The sequence below is a fragment of the Gossypium raimondii genome, chromosome 3, assembly GCF_025698545.1.
Source record: "Gossypium raimondii isolate GPD5lz chromosome 3, ASM2569854v1, whole genome shotgun sequence".
NCBI lineage: Eukaryota > Viridiplantae > Streptophyta > Magnoliopsida > Malvales > Malvaceae > Gossypium > Gossypium raimondii.
The window spans coordinates 51,188,459-51,211,381 of NC_068567.1; the positions used below are offsets into that span (position 1 = coordinate 51,188,459).

At 33.9% G+C, this 22,923-nt stretch overlaps 2 protein-coding genes across 5 annotated transcripts; both read right to left on the minus strand.

Moving 5' to 3' along the window:
* Positions 1-13,512: 13,512 nt before the first annotated feature.
* Positions 13,513-17,207, minus strand: LOC105794611 (plant intracellular Ras-group-related LRR protein 3). Its single transcript, XM_012623869.2, has 3 exons — positions 16,409-17,207; positions 15,874-16,040; positions 13,513-14,425 (listed from the first exon to the last, which is right to left on the minus strand). The coding sequence occupies exons 1-3, from the start codon at positions 16,979-16,981 to the stop codon at positions 13,777-13,779; spliced, it is 1,389 nt and encodes a 462-aa protein (XP_012479323.1). The 5' UTR covers positions 16,982-17,207; the 3' UTR covers positions 13,513-13,776.
* Positions 17,208-17,842: 635 nt separating this feature from the next.
* LOC105794612 (uncharacterized) lies at positions 17,843-20,697 on the minus strand. 4 transcript variants are annotated; one of them, XR_001134068.2, is made up of 4 exons: positions 20,457-20,697; positions 19,823-20,311; positions 19,190-19,249; positions 17,843-18,936 (listed from the first exon to the last, which is right to left on the minus strand). XR_001134068.2 is itself a non-coding variant. In XM_012623870.2 (2 exons), the coding sequence occupies exons 1-2, from the start codon at positions 20,593-20,595 to the stop codon at positions 19,890-19,892; spliced, it is 561 nt and encodes a 186-aa protein (XP_012479324.1). In that variant the 5' UTR covers positions 20,596-20,697; the 3' UTR covers positions 17,843-19,889. The 4 variants fall into 4 exon arrangements, 1 of the variants encoding a protein (XP_012479324.1); XR_001134063.2 differs by having other exon boundaries at positions 17,843-19,249; XR_001134066.2 differs by having other exon boundaries at positions 19,190-20,311.
* Positions 20,698-22,923: the final 2,226 nt, after the last annotated feature.

Below are 22,923 nucleotides of genomic sequence, written 5' to 3' on the forward strand. Positions count from 1 at the left end.
CACTCTGACTCCAATATGGCTTGCCCTTTAAAGGGCTGCTTGTCTTTTGTTAGCATACATACATAAAATATATACTTTCCTTTTTTTTTCTTTCTTTTTGCTGCCACAACAGGGATTTTAAAATAATAGTGCCAACCCTTTGGGGAACTCTAGTCAACACTCCACTTCAACCCCCTAACTCAAAGTTTTATCCAACCTAGCTGCCTATATACACCCCCTCCCACCCTTTTCCATACCTTTTTTTTTTCTTCAACGCAATAGTTGAACTGCGACCAATTTTGAGATTCAAAAAATTAGTCCCTAGTTCAGTCATTATGAGTTAGCTCATCGCATCATTCATCCACCATAATAACAAACTTTATTAAAGACCTCATTTTCCAGGGAAGAGCAACCGTACAAGAAGAAACCTTTGGCAATAACAAATATAGTTTTGAAACTCTCTTTTTTCCCGATACACGATTATAAAATACGTTTAATTTACCCAATTGGGAGAAGCATTGCATGGTGGGTAGCTAGGTAGCTAGGTATACTAAAGCTAATAAATCAAGTGGCCTGGAGATGAAAAGGGGAGTATGTACCTGTCCCAGTCTCAGTTCCTATCCACCTAAAAATATATACATCACTTGATAACAAACAAGTTGCGGAGTCTCTTAACCATTAGGAACTTCAACTATAAATAATCAGCAGGAAAGTTGAAACACAGATACAATTGTATGATGCTAACTAGGTACCTTCCACAGTTAACAGCACCCCTAAGGCTAAATCCCACGAAGTTTCACCTCTTTTTTTTTGCTACTTGAAAGTGATGCTTTAAAATCTGTTGGTTAGTCAACTATATGCAGTTGCAACAAGCAAGATTTTAGGAGAAATTTAAAATTTTTGTTTTCCTTTTTTAAAAATTTTGTAGCTGTTTTGAAGCAAGTAGATATCAGGATGCTTGATTTATTGCTTTTTCAAATTTTTGTTTCTCTTATAACGTATTCTATAAATTCTGCATTTTGTGATCCAATAAAATGCAGTGTTAAGTAATAAAAATTACAATTTTTTTCAAAATTTCTCGGTTATTTTTACTCTAACGTAGTGGCGATAGGGTCACTTGTTATCTCGAGGGATATGTGAAAAATGGAAGAAACAAACTTCACAATCACACTGTTAAGCTTCAATGAAAAATTTATCAAACATGAGTTGTTAAAAGATGATTCCTCGTTTGCAAGATCTTGACATCTGAGAAGCAATGGAAAATAATTATGTAATTTCTCCACTTTTAGTCAATTCAACACCGGTAAGAATCACAAGGAGAAGAAGACCATGAAGGTTAATAATAGGGATAAATAAAATTCAATTCAATTCAAAAAATTCGATAAAATATTTAAATTTTGAATTAAATAGTTCGAGTTAATCAAGTTATTCAGATCAACTCGAATAAAAAAAATTAAACTTTTCGGTTTAACTCGAATATGAATTACACTATTCGAATTACCCGAAAATTTAAATAAGAAAAAGCAAAACTACATCGTTTTGATAAAAGTTTACCTTTTCTAAAATTAAAAGTTAAAACCGTTAAGTTAAAAACAAAACTACGTCGTTTTGATAAATGTTTATATCAACCTTACTTATGTAGTTAAATAATCTTGTACTTCATCTATTAGTTAAATAATTGGTCCATGTAAGTGCAACATTGAGTATAAATAATAGGATTCGTTAACTCGACTTGACTTGAATCGAAATTTTTTGACTTAACTCGACTCGATTTGAAATTTTTTTCAAATTGAGTTCGGTTGTTAAAATAGGATTCATCAACTCGACTAACTCGAAATTTTTTGACTCAATTCGACTCAACTCGATCGAATGCTCACCTCTAATTAATAATGTCAAGTTGTAACACTCAAATTTTATGATATGACATTTAGTATTGTTTAAGGATTGAACACATTGAAATTATGAGAATTTTATAAAAGTAAAATTAATATTGGTGGTGAAAAATAATGAAAAGAATTGAGGATGAGACAATGTGACCAAAAAAATCAAATTATAAATTTAAAAATTTGGAGAATTAAAATGCAAATTTTACTAAAATAAGAAATGTAAGCAATTATTGATTATTTGGAATTATCCTAACAAGGAATGTGTATTGGTATGATAAATATATTTTACTACGAAAAGGTGAAATAAGAGGTAAAAAGGTACAAATGATAAATTTTCCACCTATAAGGCATTTTGATTATTTCTCAAGAATTTCATATTGAAAATATCTTTTGATGTCATAATTTGTATTCGGAACGAATATGTGCCATTGAATCTCATATTTTATTTGGTGCTTTAAATTAAGAATAGGGTATCAAAATTCACCCTATAAGCTATACCAACTTTCCTTCCTTCTCCTACCACTTTGTGCTTTTAAGTGTAGTTATTTTATCATTTATATTTGTAATTTTAAATAGATTAATTAATAAATTTCTATGATTAAATTATTATTTTTTGTATTTAGTTTTTAATGTTTATATGTATATACCAAACCAACATTACATTTATAACCTCATTTACAATCCATCTATAAAATAACTATCATTTAGATGTCCTAGGTACATGCCGACACAAAAGATAAATATCACCACATTTGAGTTCGGGATCGTTGTTGGATGCTGAATCGGCAATCAAAAGTGAAGTATCTAACCTGCGCACAGAAAGACAAAACTGTACGCTGAGTAAAACTCAGTGTTATTTCTATAATCCGAATACTTACATATTAATATTTAAAAATCACAACTACCATATGCCAACCTTTTGAAACCATACATAATAGCATATCATTTCATACTATATTCAACTTACACATGCTATCATATTTAATTTGTTTCACAAATATCCCAATTCTCATACTTGCTATATAAATAGCTTTTCACAATTTGATTCACATTTCATTTAAACAATGACATTATCCATTCCATATCCACTTCATGAGTACATAACTTATGTATCTCATTTAATCACAACATATCTCTTTTTCATGTTGCAAATCACTATCCAATTTTCAATTCTCATCCAATATCATCAAATATCAATCATAGCACCATTTTATTTAATTTCCCTTATTAACACAACTCAGACTCGGACGGATACACGAATCCAACCAGCACACCAGTTTGGCACCCAGTGCCTCATCGAAAAAATCCAAAGTAATATGTGCCTAGCGCTATATACATTGACACCCAGCGTCTCATCGGTTAAACCGAAGTAAATTGGCACCCAGTGCCTCATCGACTCAAAGTCGAAGAAATCCCTGAACTCTTCCTATCCTATGGCATGCCATCTATATCCGACTCAGCCCGATACAGTTAATTAGGTTTAATTTCACATTTCAAAAACAACTAATATCCAATATAAATTTTTCATATAATCACATATACACATGAATATTCATTTCAATTCAAATAATCCATACATTCATAATATATATATACCAATTCAATTCATTTCAATCAACTTTAATTCAATTCAATATCAAAGTGTCAAATACTCACATCAACCATTTACCATATGCATTAAATCAAAATCCAACAATTAGTAACTAGATGCGAATTAAAACAATTAAAATTCATCAATACAACACAATTCAATTTCAAATTGAATATTTAAATTTTACTCAATATTTGACTAAATTTCAATTTAGTCCCTAAACCGAGACTAATTTTTATTCTTTACAATTAATTCTATATTTTTATACAAATTTCACTTTAAACTAAATTTAATTCCTTATTTTCACTTAAACCCTAAATTTTGATTTTTTACAATTTAGTCCCTATTACTCAAAATTTACAATTTATTTTATAATTTAATCCTTTTTCATTTCTAGCTTAAAATCTATCAATTTAATCATTAATACTAAAACTATTAAACATTAACAATATTTAAAAGCTCAATCAATGCTAAAATTTCGACATGAGTCGAGTTGCCCTAGATACCGAGATTCCAAAAACATACAAATCACAATAAAATGGACTAAATTGACTAACCAATTGAACTTTAAGCCCTAGAAATCCCTAAGGTCATGCATCTCCTTTTTTTCCTTCTCTTTTCTTTTCTTTCTTTCTTTCTAATTTGTATGGCTTTATCTTTTATTACTTTTTTATTATACTTTAATTTATTATTATAATATAATACATATATATACATTTACTTAATTATTAAGATTACATATTTTAACATATTTTTATAACATAGGTATTATTACTACATTGGCCCTTTAATTAATATTTAATCTATAATTCAACTTTCACCATTTACGCAATTTAGTCATTATACCTAATTACTTTTAATTCAAGTAAATTCGCTTAACTGAAACCTAATTAACTACACAACTAGATATTTATTAAAAATATTTACGAGTATGATTTACAGGAACGGAGTTCCGGGAATGCACTTTTTGACACCCTTGACTATCGAGTCATTACAGGTCATTTGTCGAAATGGTTATTATTACTATTTGTTAGTAATAATATTTTTCATCATGGAAGATGCAATGGTGACCATGAGATAATATATGATCATATTGGATGGGCGACTGCAACCTAAAAAGATAAATGATATCCTATGAAGGTAATACACTAATGGGAAGATCATTGGACAAAGCATAAATTTAAGTTGCTTTCATAATGATATATAATAGAGAGTTTAGTCATGTTACTTTTAATGTATTGACTCCATGATTAAATAATATTGTTATTAATATCGAAGATTCAAAACTTAATTACAAATTATTTAAACCCTAATAATATATGTCCAATTGATCCTCCATCAACTCAACACAACTTAGTATAGATTGTAATTAGAATGGATATGTTAAATGAATGAAAACGACTATGATAAATAGATTCATGAATAACTATTTACCATAAATGCATTTTTGAAAGGAACAAGAGATGACTTAGAATTTAATTTAATTTCTTTAAATTATTATTTAATTAATTGTAATTAAATAATTAATTTGAATTGAAAATTAAATTAAGTAGTCATTGAAGTTTTATTGAACAAGAAGATTAAATCTTTGTACTCATAGATTCTAATACAAAATGTAATCATGACTTGATGTAATTAGAATTGGTTGAGAAAAATAAATTAATTGAATTAACTATTTTTTATTAATCAATAAATAATATTTTGGGAATAGAAAAACTGTTTATTAGGTTGGATAATTATATGAGTTTTTTTAAATTAATTTAAAACGAGATTGCATATATAATTGTACCTAATACTTGAAAAGCCCAATAAGCGTATTTCACTAAAAGGCGGGCGACACATTGGCATTTCCAGTATAGGTGTACCACCCACCACATGTAAGTCATTATAGAACTCTAAGTTTTCAATTAAAATATTTTTATTTGATCTCTTCTTGTTCTAGAAGAACTCCCGCGGTTTTTACCTATATATAGGGACTATGGGTAGAGTCAAATAGACACATCATTGAGCGTAGTTACTCCACTAAAATTTAGTGATATTTATTTATAGAAAATAATTTTTTTTGTGAGAACTCGAGTATTTAATCTTGGTTTCAATTTGTAACACCCCCGTTCAACTCAATCGTTGGGTTCAAACTACAGGATGTCACATTTGTTGCTAGATCAACTATCGTCAAATACAATGCAAATAAATCACTTAAACATTCAAACATTCCAAAAACACAATCATCACATGTTATACAAACTTTTTTGAGACTCAATCGAGCTTACGAAAGCTCAATTGTTATTCTGAAGATGAAATAGGAACAAACTGCAAAGTTTTCAAAATTTCAGATTAGGTATCGATACCCCTCCCAGGTGCCGATACCATTTTGAGCTTCAATGTTTAGAAAAGTTAAATTAAAGCCAAAGGTATTGATGCCAGTCATAAAGTACCAATATCTTGTTCAAGGAATCAATATCTTACCTCTCTATTGATACCATTATAAGGTTCGATGTTTTGAAAATTAAATAAAAAATTACTAAGTATCGATACCATCCCACAAGGTATCGGTACCTCATAGGAAAAATGTCAAATTCTTCATTTGGTACCTACATCATTCCAAACTAAAACAAACCTTACATAACTAATGCATAACCACCAACTCTCCTACACAAAATCATGCTAAAGCATACCAATTCATAAACCAAAACAACCATTTTCCAATCAACCAAACCAATATGCCACAATTTGGCACCAAAACATTCAATTTAACTTAGTCCAATTCAACGTAATTGACCATTTCCTTTTAACTATTGTATAACATCATTTTACCATATCATTCCATACTTAATTATGCAATTATAAGAGCCATTCATAACACATAGCCTGTAACACCCAGATTTCTAATGACTCGAAAACTTAAAATAATTGAATGACTAAATTGAAAGAGATTGCAAGTTGACGGCCTCTAGTGAACGGAATAGGAAAGTTAGAAACTAAATTGGACATGGTTGAAATCCAATTCTGGTTCAGTTAGAATGGAACCAGTCGGTTCTTTAGTGGGGAACAACATGATTAAGAATGGATTGTTCTCATAAGGTTGGTAATAGCGCGAAAAGGGTTATAAATAGCTAAAAATGGTTTCTTAGGGATAATTTTTTTCCCGATTCTGCTTTATTTTCTTTCGTTCTTCATCTTATTCGATAGCTCAAAGAAGGAATAACTATGGAAGTTTCTGCATGAAGCAGACTTCATGAGGATTAAGCTAGAAAAGTAGGGAAACCAGCAAGCTAGTAAGATTTTTAGCCCTTCTGTGTACGTAAGAATAGGTAAATAAAGTTATGGACTTCAGAACCATTTCGAGGGTTCTACATGGGATTAAAGCAAGAATATTGAGTTTAACCCATAATTTTGATTGAAATGCTTAGCTTCCAAGAGAATGGAAACTCTGCGTTCGAGGAAGCTAAGTTTTGGAAACGATGAATATTCACTGAGTTCCAGACTCCAAACCTATTGTTACGATCTATGTTGTTTGAGTATGCCATGTTTGCATAAACATGAATATTCGTAGATGCATGACAGTAAGCATGACATGATCATGGTATGGCATGTGCATGCTTCGCATGAAAACTGTGGGAAAAACATATATGGGATAGATAAAGTTAGGAAAGGAAATGGGGAGTGACCCTGTTAGTTACTACCACAGGCAAAGCTTTGGGCCTTACAGAGGGAACACTGCGGTGTTCAAGCATCAAGGTTAGGTAGATTAAAAGAGGTAATGGGAGAAGGATTCAGGAAATGGAAATTATGGAAAGGTATTTACCGTGACGACAGTATAAATGGTGTAAGACCATAGATGAAAGACACTATGGCAGTCTGGTATGAGGTACGTAGCGTAAGACTATGGATGAAAGACGTCATGGTAGCATGATACAAGGTATAAGATATAATGAGTAAGACAATGGATGAAAGACTCCATGACATTCACAGAACATTGAAAGTCCATTAGGACAGTAAGCACATAATAGAGATAGTCCACTGGGACAGTAAACACAAAACAGAAACAGTCTGCTAGGACAGTAAACACATAATAAAGATAGTCCGCTAGGACATTAAACACGTAATAGAGATAGTCCGCCAGAGAGTAAACACAAATAAAGTTTGTCGAGACAGTAAATACGGGTTAAGTTCTCCATGATAGTAAACACGGGGTAAGTCCGTCAGGACTTGAGAAATAAGGTGAGAAGGGTGTAAGACCATAACTTGGCTACGACAACCCATAGAGTCCACCTAGACCACAAGCGCGAGGTATATTACCAGTGAGTCGAGCATGAGAAACCACGCAGGTGGAAAAAGAGTTGAAAGAAAGTGTAAGTATGGTTAGTAGCTCATGAGGAATTCGCCAAAAATTACGAAAACGGTAAGGATATAGGTGAAAGCCAACTAGGCATGGGCAAGGTCCTGACAAGAAGTAGAGGAAGATAGGTTCTGCGAGAGCTGGCCTAACTATGGGAAAGTAAGAGAGGAAAGGTATTCAGAGATCAAGATCAAGGATTCGTTATGAAGAACCACCAGGGGTAGCTCAAAAAAGTTGTACGTGAGAGGCAAATCTCATGTAAAGGATGGAAGTTTCCCTTCCAGGATAAGGATTTTATTTAGGGGACAGTATGTCTGTCAAGACTATTCCTATTTAAGGATAGTCCTTTATGAAAGTATGTCATGAAGCTAGCTTCGAAGGGAGAACTTACGTAAGAAGGGAGGGAGACTCGTATAGTTTGATGAGCGATGGCTTGCCAGGAAGATAAGTCAGTTGTTCATTATATGGGACAGGTAAGGTCCCAGGTTAGTCTTGTTTATAAGGCGGATTACTAGAAGTAATCTCACCACTGTACCAATAAGATGGAACGAGAATGGGTTCGCCAGAGTGATAAGGTCTATTGTAAGTTAGCATAATACGAACATGTCAATGAGTCCTTCGGGACTATGGTCTAGGGAGAGGGAGTCCGCCAAGGATTGGTTCGACCATGGAAATCCACCAAGGAAGGTAAGTCTTAAAAACCCTTAGGCGAGAAGGCGAGAAAGCTAATATAGAGGTAATTCCACTAAAGTGGAAAGCCCGTAGGCTATCATATATAATCGTATAACAATACGTCCCTCTACCACACTAGGGTCTCCAAAGAAACATTCAATATTTGATGATCTATAACAAATGCTAGATCTTGATATGATCTAATATCTATAATAAACTCCATACAATCACTTAGTCCATACCATCACATATATCTCGTACCAGTTCGCAAATAACCCTATTGGCATGCCGATCGTATAAAATCATTTCTTTATAATTTAGTCCATATATTACCTTTTGTACCAAATTGTAAAAATTTCAATTATAATCAAACATATAAAATTTATAATTCAAGAATATATTAAAATACATATAAACATACCATATGAACTTACCTTAAAAATACATATAAACATACCATATGAACTTACGAAATAAAAACAACAACAAACAAAATATCGATGACTAATCCACAAATTTTCCTTTTCCTCAATTTTCCTCCGTTGATTCAATTCCCAATCAGATGCTAATTCATTTCAATTTATCAATTCCAAATATCTTAAAACATCTTATTATATGCATATGACATTTTAATTTTATTTTTCAAAATTTTCCTAAAGTTTCACATTCTATTCAATTTAATCCCTAAATCAAAATTACCATAACTTTCAAATTTGAGCCTCGATTTCAAAACCAATATCAAGTACATCCTTCTATGACCCTTTAATTTAGAAAATAATAGAAATATTATATCAATTTCAAAATGTATGCACTTTAGTCCCTATGTTCAAAAACTAGAAATTAAAGTTTACAAATCAGTCATTTTTCACTTCTAAGCTTAAAATCTAACAATTTAGCACCGATTTAATCAAGTATTCATCAATAGAAACTTTTAAAAACTTTAAAAGTTTTATAAATTAGTACACAGATCAATTAAATCAAGCTCTTGAGACCTCAAAAATATAAAAGTTACAAGAAAAAGACTTCAAATCACTTACCAATTGAAGGATTAAAGCTTGAAACTTCGAACCATCTTTTCTTCTTTTAGAAACGGTGATAAAGAAGAGATGAAAGAGTAAACGGCTTTTAATATCTTTTAATTTCCTTTTATACTTAGATTAATTATTAATTAATCAAAATTTTACTTAATTAACTAATCTTAATTATCCTTATTCTTAATTAATAAACCATGGTGGATGACAAGATAAAATCCCACTATATAATAAGGATAATTGGACTAATTTCTCTTTGGTCCCTTAGCAATTTAAAAATTCATAACGATTAAACTTTGACCACTTTTACGATTTAATCCTCGTTCCTTAATTAACTATCAATTCAATAAAATTACTAGACCAAAATTAAATATATTACTAATTTAGACTCACAAATATTAAATAATAATATTTATAGACTCAAACATAAAAAATGGAATTTGAAACTATCGTTTTTGACACCACTGAAAAAGAGGCTATTACATAATTTATCCATGGAAAGAATTAAATTTTCTCACAGGAAAATTAAAGTTTTTATTTTGTGATTGGTTCAAGATTAATAGCCCACCTTTTTAGCAACCGAGGGTTCGAGGATAATTGAAAAAATCGTTTAGTTGAAATTTACAAATTGACAAATCTCGCTAGACCAAAACACAGGTTTTAAATTTGGTAAAATTTATTGGCATGAACAACACAATAAAAGTTCGGTTTTATGAAAATTTTTAAAATCCCACTATTCCTATAACAATTTTTTGTAACTAATTTTTCTCTTTTCTTCATTTTCTTGCTTTTCTATTCAAATCTCTTAAGAATCCAGCACTCTAACTTCGAGTTTTTGTTAAAACCTCCTAAAAAGCAACCTCTTTGTTAGATTTTCACCATCAAATCCTCCAATTTCAGATAAGGGTTTGTGTGAGCCTTGAGAGAGGACTTTAATAAGGTAAAGAATGGTGTTTTTCATCTCTTTCTAGTCGTAAAGTGATGCCATTGGTAAGGCTATTGAAAAATGTTGCTGTGAATTGGGATTGATAATGTTAGTATCAATGATGTTGCCATGCCTTATTTGAAGAAAACATTTATACATATATGAACTAGTATAGTGGGAGACAAGTATATAGATATGAGCTGATGACACACATAATGAACCTTATTATTGCTGATGGTTTGAAGAAGTTTAATGAATCTATGGCTCGTGTTAGAGGTGCAGCCAATTATGTTAGACAATTATCCTCTAGGTAAGAGTTATTGTGTATGAATGTCAGCACTAATTGGATTTGAACTCTTTTAATGTTGAATGCAACACAAAAAATTGAAATGCCTTTTGAAGCTTACGAGGAAATAGATCCTTATTTTAGAGGGGGGAATTTTCATGGGATATGGGGGTGCTCAATCATCATGAGTGGGAGGTTGTTAGAATGTTTTGCCTTTTCTTAGAAAAATTTCATACCCTCACAACAAAGTTCTTAGGTTCTTCTTACGTCACCTCTAATTTCTTTCTTGATCATGTTTCCACCTTGTATTTAACATTGATAGAATGAAAATTTTGTCTTGATCTTGATTTGAATATGATGACTAAGAGAATGAAAGAGAAATATGAGAAGTATTGGGAAATATTGATAAGACAAACACGATAGTGTACATTGCTTCTATTCTTGACCTAAGCAATAAACTTCCCTTTATGGAGTATTTGATGATGAAGATGTATTCGAAAGAAAAAACTTGTGTAATTATGAATCAACTTTAACAAGCGTTGGAGGAATTATTCGATGAATATAAGAAGTAGAAGGAAGCTCTGCTAGAGGTAGTTGGTGAAAGTATCCAAGTGAGTCAAGTTGCACAATTGACCGTTGAATCATTGTTACCAAAGTCAGTAAGCCTTAGGTAGGAGTTTAAGTATACATCAAAGTTGGCTAATATTTGAATGAGCAAGTAGAGGACAATGAGGATGAAGATTTTGATGTCCTTTGGTGGAAACATAACTAACAATGGTTCCCTATCCTATCTATCATATCTTGTGATGTAATGGCAGTTCCAATATCAACAGTGGTCTCAAAAGCTGCTTTTAGCACTTACCGACGTTTTCTTGATGCATATAACTCTTAAGGATTGTGCAAGAATTTATTTTTGCTCAAGATTCAACTCTTCTTGATCCAAACACTCTTAATATATTTTACCCTGAGCTGAACGCGGAACAATTTGAAAACTTTGATTTGGGTAATTTACTAGCACTTTAGTTACACCATAAACTCATTATTTATTTATTTTATTTGAAGCATACTAATACAATTGTTCTTTGTTTATGTACGTCCATGGATCCCATTGTTAATTAGAGGTAAATCATTTTTAGAACTAACTTCATATTGATATTTTTATACATATATTTATTGTATTTGAAGGTGAATGATGGCTTTGGGGTAGGGAATTGTGTAGGATTTGTTGTTGTTATGATCATCATGAATTTAGTGAACTTATTTGTTATTTGATGTTAAATGTAGTGTTAGAGCTTTTTAGATTGCATTTGCATTTACGCATTATCATGTTGGCACTTCGTAGTAGGCTCTTGTGGATTTGTATTTGTCTAAATCTGTTAAGTGTAGATTATATGTAGTGTTGGCACATGATAGTAGTCTTTTGTGGAGTAGAATTGGTACCCGCACCTTTGTATTTGGACTACATATTAGTACTTGGAATTATTTAATGTCGGATTTGCAACTAAAAAAAGGAGCTTAAGCTCTACTTTGATTGGTTGTTTCAAAGACAAAATATTATAGGGAAAAAAACGATGGACTTAAAGTTAGTTAATTAGATGTAAATTATGGTCAGTTAAATTGGTTTAATAGGGTATACCCTCCCTTAGATGCAAAATGAGATTTTTAGGTGCCAGACAAAAAGAAAAGAAGCCTAGAATAGGTAAATGAAGGATATGATCGCATGTGTAATGCAATTGACGACAACAAAGTCGGATGGTCTCAATACCATTGTATTAAGAAATTGAAAGTACAGAGGAGATACGCCGCCAGATCAGATGATATGCTGGTTCAAAAATAGACGGCCAGGATATTTGTTTGCAGAGATTTGTCTTTTGAAACTGACGGCATCTGGGTCCACCCGATTACTGACACGTGTTTACTATTACGGATTTTCTGCCCAGATTACCTTTATGATTTAGAGACAGAAACTCAGAGGTGGTCTCATCAAGTGGGAAAGCATCTATTTAAAACCGACGGCCTGCCCTTGAAAGTGACTTGTTGATTTGAGTGCTTTACTTTTTGTTGGTTTGAAACCAAAAAAAAAAACACACCTTGTAGGTTTTCGGGATTCATTCTTCTCTTTTCTGTTGTTCTTATTATTTTATTGATTAAATTAAGTGATATTGGGATTCATTCTTCTCTTTTCTGTTTTTCTTATTATTTTATTGTTCAACCTTTATATCCATCAAAGGTAAGAGCTCTCACATGGCACCCCTTATCAACCTTGTATAACGTCTAAGAGTAACCTTGAGAGACCACAGAAAAAGTTGCAGATCAGACCCATTGCAAGCTCAACAATGGTTCCAAACGTGAATGTGAAAACATGTCCAATTCAGTAAATGCATGAGGCTTTAAGACGTGCACCAGCGGATTGACGTGATGCTCTCTGTTCTTACAATTGCTCCCACGTCTTAAATTCTAATGTTCTACCAAAATCCCCACGTTCTTTGTACTGCAAAAAGATGTTAGAACTAGCAAGTACGGGGCAAACTGTAACAGTAATAACGCCTCACTTTGGACTTCAGAAGTGAGTCCGCCTCCGTTCTCTTTACAATCATAACATGTGCTTAGCTGAACCTACTCTGTTTTGATAATTACTCCACAAATTTGTATTATTTCAAACACACATTTATCCTGAGAGGATTCTAACTATCACCTTCATCAACACAAATCAGGGTCAGGTCGGCATGAGGCAAACTTAAAACACACACACACAACAGTTGACCTATCGTAGCCACCATGCATATTCAACAAAACAAGAAAGGAAAATAAAAACATTCAACTACATTGTCAAGTTTAAGAAAACAACCTATTTATTTTGGAGTTAGCAGCTTAAAGGAGCCAAACCCAACGACGGCTTTGAAGCCACTATACACAAATCACATTGCGTCTATTCAGCTCCCACGCATGTATATCCGGGGTATCCTCATTATTACAGAGCATATATACACAAATCTTGTAGTTGCTAAGCTACTCTTATTTGGCTACTAGAATCTCTTGAAACAGCTACACATCGAGCACCAAGAGATCACAGTTGTTGATCCAGATACGGATCCCTAGGAGCCTTTGGCCCACTCAGGTATTCCCCAACACTTTGGGAAACCCCAGAGATGGCGTTACTCACCAATGAAGTTCCCCATGACAACCATCCCATCTGACCTTGCTGATTACTTGCTTCAAGATTGATTCTCCTTTGCTCCTCCGTGATTATGTCGAGCCACTTTTTCGACATGTAATCTTTCACAGCATCAGCCCCCTTATTTGCTATCTCAATGGGAGGCACTATGAGCGGATTCTGGTCCAAATTGAGCTTCACTAGTTTCCCAAGGCGGCCGAATGTGCAAGGCAGAGCCCGGATTTGGTTGTTGCTGAGATCGAGTTCCCGGAGATTGGTCAGATCACTAATAGTATCAGGAAGTTCTGTGAAGTCATTGAAATTACTACTAAGGTTCAGGACTTCAAGTTTTGTCATTCTCCCAATCACTTGTGGCAAGCCATGAAGCTCATTGAAATGAGCATCCAGATACCTCAAGGACCTCATTTCACAGATTGATGATGGTAGGAAGTGGATCTTGTTCAGCTGGATTGACAGCTTTTCAAGATTTAGGAGCCCATATCCAATATTGTTAGGCAGAAATGTAAGGTTGTTAAAGCTTGCATCCAACTCGACCAGTGAACTGCAAAAGAATGATGGACTTTTATCATTCAGGCAAGACCATGAGCACAGTAACTGAAAGTAACAAAAGCTACTAAGAATAGTAGGTAAAGATACACAAACCCCCAAGATAAACTGGAAAGGTCGCAAATCCCCCTCCAGTTTGAAAATGCTATTTTACCCCCTTTGATATGAACAGAGGTTAGTCAGTTTGATAGTCTAATTAGTATTGAATGCCCCAGCAACTAAATTTGCCATTTCAGCCAACCTTTTTTTTACACATTAAACACTAATTTATGCTTTAAATAGAATTTTAGCTTAAAACTTTAAAATTAAGGGGCAAATTCTAAATTCTATTTAATCCTCTCTATAGCTATGAGAAAACAAAAACTTTTTTTTTTCCTTTTTAAAGGATAGTTAAGCAATATCAGGAATCATTGGATTTTTCATTGGAACACTTTTTCTCAAACAACAGGTCATTGCCAATCAGCCAAGGACTTCAAAGTTACTCTATTAATCATACCTTCATGCATGGGCCATGACTTATGTTACCAAATTCGGGGTGCCCAATTTTCTGGGTGTTTTTATTGTCTTCATATATTTGGAGGATTGTTCTCTCAAACCCATCTCCAAATATGTGCTTGACACAAGTACTTAAGGGAAAATGAAGAGTTGAAGTAATGTAAGCCATGACCATATTTCATTCTCAAAAAAGTAGATAACTTTTGAGTTATATTCCCTATGATTCAGAAACTTTTGTGATTGCCTATAATTGACAGCTACTTGTTCTTCAATTTTTTGATAAAAAGGATGAAATGGCCCGATAGTGGACCCAGATTTGGCTTTGGTCCAGTATGTAGTATCAACGCACCCAAATTCACAACTATAATTATAAGAATATTTGAAACCACTAATCAAAATCAAGTCTCAAAATGGATAAAAATTCAAATATCTTACCTCACTAGAAATATAACCAAAATTTTCAATGGGATTGTTAAGTGGATGTAACAGAACCCAAATTCTATGAATACCAAACCAAAGGGAAAGATATTTTAGAAGCACAATTGACTTGGGAAATTTTGCTCTTCAACCCAGAACGAAAGTGAGAATCACTGTGTGTATTTTCTTTTCCAATACATTTGAAGAGGAAGGCTGAACTTCTACATTAGAGAAAGAGAAGATTTTTTTTCTTTTTTGATGAATACAGATGTTTAGCTAGAATTTACAGCTCTTTTTTGCTCTAATGGTTTAGGGTTTAATTTGTTAAAACAGGGGGTTTGTGTAGCATCGGGACTAATTAGATTAATAGACTGACAAACTCCTTTTACTGGCAAGGGGGCACGTTTGGCTTTCAAAACAGATACGTTTTACTCATTCCTACTTTACCAGGATTGGTTTTTGCATTTCACTCCTGGAACAGTAATTTGAGAACAAAAGTAGTACAAGAGTGAACAAAAAATAGTATAATACCTGCATCGTGCAATGCTTTCCGGGAGGGCATTTAGCTTGTTTCCCGAGACATCGAGGATCCTCAGATTAAGCAACAAACCAACGGAGTCAGGCAGATGTTGCAAATGATTGGAGGATGCATTAAGCTCCTCAAGTTTCTTTAGTCCTCCAATCGAATCAGGAATGACCTGGTTCTCAAGCACAAAAACACTAGTACATAAGCATCTACCCATACAGTTAATCAATTTACATATGTAAAGTAGTGAAGACCATAAGCAGCAGTTCTTTGTGCAAAACAGAGAAAAAATACCAATACCCTCAGTCTCATGAAATACGCCATACTTTTAGAACAGGAGATAAAGCAATTTTAATTGAATAGCGAAAAAGGAAAGAATCCAAGTATTTAGTTTATCAATTGGGATAGTGTTGATCCAAGGAACATAACGTGGCTACTATAGTTCTTAGTTTAAACATCACAGCTTTCGCAATTTCATCAAGCCTTGGGATCAATTTGGCATAAACAGAAGAAAAGATAATGAAAATAAACATATAATACCTCTATCTGGTTATTGGAAAGATTGAGATAAACCAAACCGTGAAGTTTACCAAAGGCCTCAGGCAATAGCCTCAACTGTCTTCCAGAAAGCTCAACTCTTTCAACCACCCCATTCTCAGCTTCTTTCAATATCCTCACAACATCCTCATTTACTTCATCATCGCCGTTCATTTGCTCGACAGCTGAGCAATACAGACGACCCAGATTCTCCTCCACCTCAGTCAACTGTCTCTCATAATCCTCGTGCAAGCCTTCCAATCTAAGCACGGTCTTATATATGTCGGCCTCCTGTAAGGAAGATTGGGTTTCTTGAATGTGGGTAATCTTGGAACGAGCGGCGGAGACAGCTGATGGATCGGGCCGAGGTCCTAGGGAGCGTAGGAGGGAATGGGTTTGGGTGACGGAGGTGGGGATGGATCGGGAAAGTGAAGCAAGGATTGATGGATCGGGTAAATGGGGGAAACGGGTGAGTAAATCCTGGCGGATTTGGGGAGGGAGTGATGGGTAATTGTAAGGATCTTGTTGGGAGAAGATGTAGGACAAAATGGGGAACTTTGAAAGATTAGGATCCATTAAGGTGATTGAAGGAAGCAGAGATGAAGGAAGCAAGGTCAGGGGGAGGGGGGGAGCATTGACGTGAGAGAACGACGAGAGAGTAGTGAACAGCAATGACTCATGGAGCTGATGAGCAGTTTCTCTCGGTTAGCAGTTAGCATCGCAACGCCGAATGCCAAATGGTACTTCTGGCATGCGCTGGACCTGGTCTACCGCTTTCCTTTGCTCACATCATCACATTCTATACTGTGCCTTTGGGTTCTTAATTTCTGAGCTAACAGTGGGTTCCTAATAATGGGCTTTTCATTTATTGGTGGCTTTGGAAGGAAAGGCTTCATAGAATGACCCAACATCCCCCTACAATACATTTTATTATTATGGGTAGGGTATCAATCAAGTATGAACAATTCTATTATTAAGGTTCCAGTTTTATAACCAAACTTGATTTACATAAAATAAGATAGGTTGATTTACATAATTTATATTTAGTAAAAGAAAGTTGGAGCAATTTTATCATTGTCGGTTCTTAAAGGTACAATAATCACGGCATTAATGTCTTCTATCAATTATACATCATTTTAATTAGTATAATAACAAATTTAACCTTCAATATTTATATTATTTGTCATTTGGACCTTCATTTTAAAAAATCAATAAATTTGTTAAATTAGGATCAAATTAAATAACTCGATTTTTAGAATGACCAATTTGCTCAATTTTAAAATTGGGAGAGATTATAAATTTCTTTTACCTTTATATTATAACAACTCAATTAATAATAATTGTATTTATCCTCTACTTAAAGATTTTGAACTAATCCAATATCTTTATCATATCAATTAAAATATGGTATTTATCATTATATATTTAATAGTCAAATTTCATCACATTAAAATATTTTATTATACAATTTTAATTGACTCAAAATTTGGTATACATTATTGAACATAAAATATAAGGGTGAAATTATTAAAATACTAATTATACACAAAATTATATATAAGTTGTGTATAAATCCCACAGAAGACAGAAGCGTGATGAGTATTTTGAGGATTTGAGTCAGCCAGCCAGCCATACACACCCTGGCCTCTTGGTCCATTATCAACAATCAAAGGCTTTAACGTCGCTAATATCAGAGCCGGTCATAGCTTTCAAGTGGAAGATTAGACGCATGTGGGATCCATGATGGCTACACCATTCTCTTTTTTTAATAATGAACCACTCCGCTCCTTGTCCAAAATAGACTTCCCAAATTCATGCTTTCTCCATTAGCATCCTCTGTAGTATGGCTTGTTTGATGTGAGTAAAAAGGAAATCAATCATATAATTAGTACTCATGTTAGGAGGAGAAAAAGAAAAGATGGGCACATGGTAGGGATAACCTTAAAACCACTTTTATCTTTATCCCCAACAGATGATAACATAGAATCATCAAACTCTTTCATTTTCGACTTCAATATCCCTGCAAGATTGTATGGGGCACTGGCGACCCTTCCTTTGAATCAGAAGTCACAACCTCTCACTTCTTTTAATTAATTAAAACTCAGCTCAGCTGGAGTTGGAGTTGGAGACTTTTTTTTAAAATTTAATCCAATATCTACAGTCCTCTCTCCTATATTGTACTTGTTCAATTTGTGTCTTGGATTGAAGGGAACTCTTTATTCTGTTTCTGTTGTGAATATATTTTAGCTTTATTCCAAGGAAATTATTGTGTCCCACTACTATATTTAGATCCTTTTGAGTGCATCTTCTTCATCGGTTAAAATACCAGCTGTCAAGGGGGGGCGTGTTTTGTCCATTGCCTGGTGTTCAATAAATTCCAGTCATGACTCCATTCATCTGATTCTTCCAATGGTCCCTCCTATGCTTCCACAATTTATTGCAATTGCTACTTGGAATTTTGTTTGATATCGGAAACCACCATTGCTTCGGTGCTTCTTGTTGCCAATTTGCAAGTAAAGAGATGATCCAATCTGGCTCAAAAATGAACAAACAAACAAACAAAAAATCACTGATCAGGAGTTAACTATGGCCCATTGCTTAGCACCATCATCAACAAAATTATCTTCAAATGAAAACCCAAAGCACCGTTTCTTCAGAACATCCCGATTCTTCCACTCAAAGCTGCCAATCACCTCAAAACTAAGAAATCACTGGACTTAATGTTATTCATGTATTGCCCCTAATCGATATTAGGTAAAAAAGAATCAAGTAAAACCAACTTACCTTCCACCCATTGCTAACTCAGATCTTTCAAAGATCGCCCCAGTTAGCATCTTCATTAACCTGCAATATCACAAAACCGAAAATAAAACTCCATCATACGTAATCAAAAGGATAAAGCACTCAATATATTATATATGATATATAAAAGAAAAGTGACGACAAAGAGAAAAAAGAACATTAGAAGAAGAAGAAGAAAAAATGTAGACACGAAAAATACGAAAGGAAAACGGACGAAGATAATGCCGGCGAAAGCGTGTGGGGCACACGTGTTAAATTAAATAGGGTTGAGGATATAAAGAAGATGGGACGAAAATTCTGGAACCTGATATTAGAAAAAAAAAATCTATTGTTTTAATGATTGCGTGCAAATGGAAATTGAACGGAACGGAGTATTGGGGGAAGCTGTAAAAAGTTGTGAAAAGGAATTGGACCAGCAAACAATCCACGAATGGAGAAAAAATTTGGGGGTTTTTTTTTTTGAAAAGATCCAAAACGAAGGAGTTGAAAATTAATTAATGGCCACTCATTCATCAAAAGCAGTTCTCCTTTAAGGATTTACAGTTTCAAATACATAATCATAAAGCTAAGGTTTTTTTTCTTTTTTTTTTTTCTGTGGGTAGTATTGTTCTTTACTTGTTCTTCGCCGAGGACCATAACGGATTAATAAACTATATGATCCTTCGTTTGTTTCGGACTTCTGCTATTGCCAGTAATTCCCGCTGTGAATAAGGTAAATATGGCTAGGGTTGCCATGGTGACCATGGTAACCATAGTAAGGGATCATCTTCCCCGCAGATTTTTCCGAGCAAAGAGGATAGGCAACGGGAGTCCTCGAGATCTGGCGTATGCAGGAGTATCTAGGAGTGGATGTAGATGACGACTTTGAAGACGAAGCCGATGACGAAGGCGGAGAAGCATCTTTTTTGGTGGATCTCGGAGGCGAAAGAAAAGCTCTGATCTTTATAGAAGAGGGTGGCGACGCTACCCGATCGTATTCCTCGATGAGATTCGCGAGATCCTCATCGGAAGTGATCGAAACCAGCGCGTCTAAATCCTCTGTAGGCAATTGGCAACGTAGGCTCACCGCTGACCCATACATCTCTCCCATCTTCACCAACAGCTCTGTACCAATGATGATATACATTTATTTCATTCCTCATCAATTCTTCAAAGCTTAAAACAGCGCCCTTTTAACTAGTCTATTTTTAAATACTAAACGCGCAGAAACAAACATATATGAAACAAAGAAAAGGAAGAAAATACAGACCAGAGAAGGGAATGGAGCGATCGACAGCGAGGACACGGGTTTCACCGCCGTAATAACGGAGTTTGCCGTCAGGGTAACGAGGGACGATTTTTCCGCCGTAACTACAGAGGAACTTGATAGTGATTTTAGTTCCGACCATGCTTTTTGGAGGGTAGATGAGAGTGGAAGGCAGAGGAGGTTGAAGAGGAGAAGGCGGCGGGGGAAGATGCTCTGTTTTGTTGATTGGTGGCGTCTTCAAGCCTAGGTTTGGTATTCTTGAAACCTTATTTATAGAGATGAGGGAGGGGTGAAATTGTGAAGAAGGGTCCCACCCTGCTTACGTCATAGATTCCCTTCCTTAAGGTAAAAGTTTCAAAGTTCAAAAGCTCATTCACCCGTTTTCTTCGGTGTTTGGTACTCTTTACTTGACCCGGCCCATGTCCTTTCCCTTTTTTGTACTAAAATTATTCCCAGAATATTGATTTATTTACATTTTAGCTTATATAATAATGTTTTAGGAAGTTGCTAACAAATATGACTTGATTTACGGAGACGTCTCTTGCACAACACATTATTAAACACTTCTTGATGAAAGCAACGCACTCAAGAAGAACAAAGATTTGAAGTGAAAGATCCTAAATATATAAATCTTGCGACCAGGCTCCATTTACTCGAATCTAATTCTTGGATAACAACATTTAACATTAAAAAACCTTCTTTTCTTAACCAATTTTAAATTTCCCAAGTTTGCTTATAACAGTCGCGCTTCTACGAAACATGGGACAACAAAGTTTGTTTACGTAGTTCGGTTCCCCTACATCTACAAAGCCCAACTCAGGGAGAAATATCTACTATCTTCAATACTTACAACAAATGAACCTAAATCTATTACATCCAGTGATAATTTCCTCACTTTTGTATCCTAGAAGACTGGTACTCTTACCATTAAGTTCACCCTAGTAAACATAACATGTAAAATCATAACACTATCAAATGCACTCTCACAAAAAATATTCTTCACTTGAACATGTTAAATGCTCTCGATTCTATTTACAGATAACCTATACAAGTATCTCAATTGTAGAGTTTTTCGAGTCTTACTTACATAATGAATATTTATATCAATCCCTATTAAACTATAGTTAAACAAGGTGAATACAATATAATAATAACAAACAAGGCAAATAAGGACGGCTGGCAACTAAGTCTTCAATGCTCCAATCCGATCCAACTTCCTTGACCCAAGAGATTAGATAGACATGATCCGGTCTGATTCTCAAATATGTTTCCCAAGTGATGCAATCTTTATTGATGGGCTAGATACAATCTACAATATCAGCACAATCCAAAAATTTAGTTCAATAAATTGTCAATTTCACAAATATGGAAACAAGTCAGTCTATCGCAGTGCTTCAAAAAGTGGGCACTTCTTCAGGCACATCTTATTCATTCCATATTATTCAACATTTGTCACAAGTGGTACCTAAATAATTCTTTAAACTATAAAGTACAAAATGGTGCTAAACACAAGCACTATAGACAACTCGTGAACTTTTTAATTTGAGGCATCCAAGGCTTCAAAATGTAGTTGAGAAGACATTTGTTCTAAAAAAAATATTTATTGTATTAACAATATTACCTTAGTATAGCCTAAGAAAAAGGTTGGATCGTACTAGCATGTTACATATTTTATAACTTCAATTATAGGTGGAATTGATGATACTTCGAAGAGTACATGGAAGAAGAAAATCTTGATAATCTTTATGATGCATATTCAAATTCAGATAATAATGATGATGAACTCGGTCAAGGACCAACAAATGATGATAAGAAGTATATTTTAAATATTAAAATGGACTACCCCAATAAATATACACTAGAACAATTAGATAAAACTACATATGATGTTTATTTTTGTTACTATTTTTATTAATAATCGTATTATCAACTACTTTTTAGACTAATATCTTGTTAGCTTTGAGATCTCAAGCTTTGAGATAAATTTTATATGTATTATATGTCCTAAACCATATGGTGAAAATATGATTGAAAATCTTATCAAACATTTTCAAAGACTTGCAAAATACTCAAAAATATGTTTTAAATGTGTTTTAATTTATCTAAATGTTTTTAGGTTAATACTAAAGTCTTCTAAGGTATTTAAAATATTTTTAAAGAACATTGGCATGCAAGTCTCGAAAGTCTCTAGACATAGAACTAGTGTCTTGAGACAAAAAAACATCAAAGCAAAATTCTGTTCTAGGGGCTGCTGTCTTAAGGCAAAAACTTGCATATCTCGAGACAAAAGCTTGTTTGTCTCGAGACAAAGTTTGCCAACTGTTATATAATAGTTTGTTTTCAAATATGTTTTGAGACCGATGTTTCGAGACATACATTGTAGAGACACTTTTTTAGCCCAAAATTAATATTTGCAACGGCTCCAAACCATCCCCAATAGCCATAAACGTCTACAAACTTATTCCATGAT

Bases quoted from the DNA above. Each gene is read 5' to 3' on its own strand.
- LOC105794611 (XM_012623869.2), bottom strand. From the start codon at position 16,981: ATGGATCCTAATCTTTCAAAGTTCCCCATTTTGTCCTACATCTTCTCC. The intron at 16,041-16,408 runs GTATTATATGTT...CTTGAGAACCAG, and splicing joins TTTCCAATAACCAGATAGAG to GTCATTCCTGATTCGATTGG. The intron at 14,426-15,873 runs GTATTATACTAT...ATTCTTTTGCAG, and splicing joins GAAAGCATTGCACGATGCAG to TTCACTGGTCGAGTTGGATG.
- LOC105794612 (XM_012623870.2), bottom strand. From the start codon at position 20,595: ATGGTCGGAACTAAAATCACTATCAAGTTCCTCTGTAGTTACGGCGGA. The intron at 20,312-20,456 runs GTCTGTATTTTC...TCATTGGTACAG, and splicing joins TCGCTCCATTCCCTTCTCTG to AGCTGTTGGTGAAGATGGGA.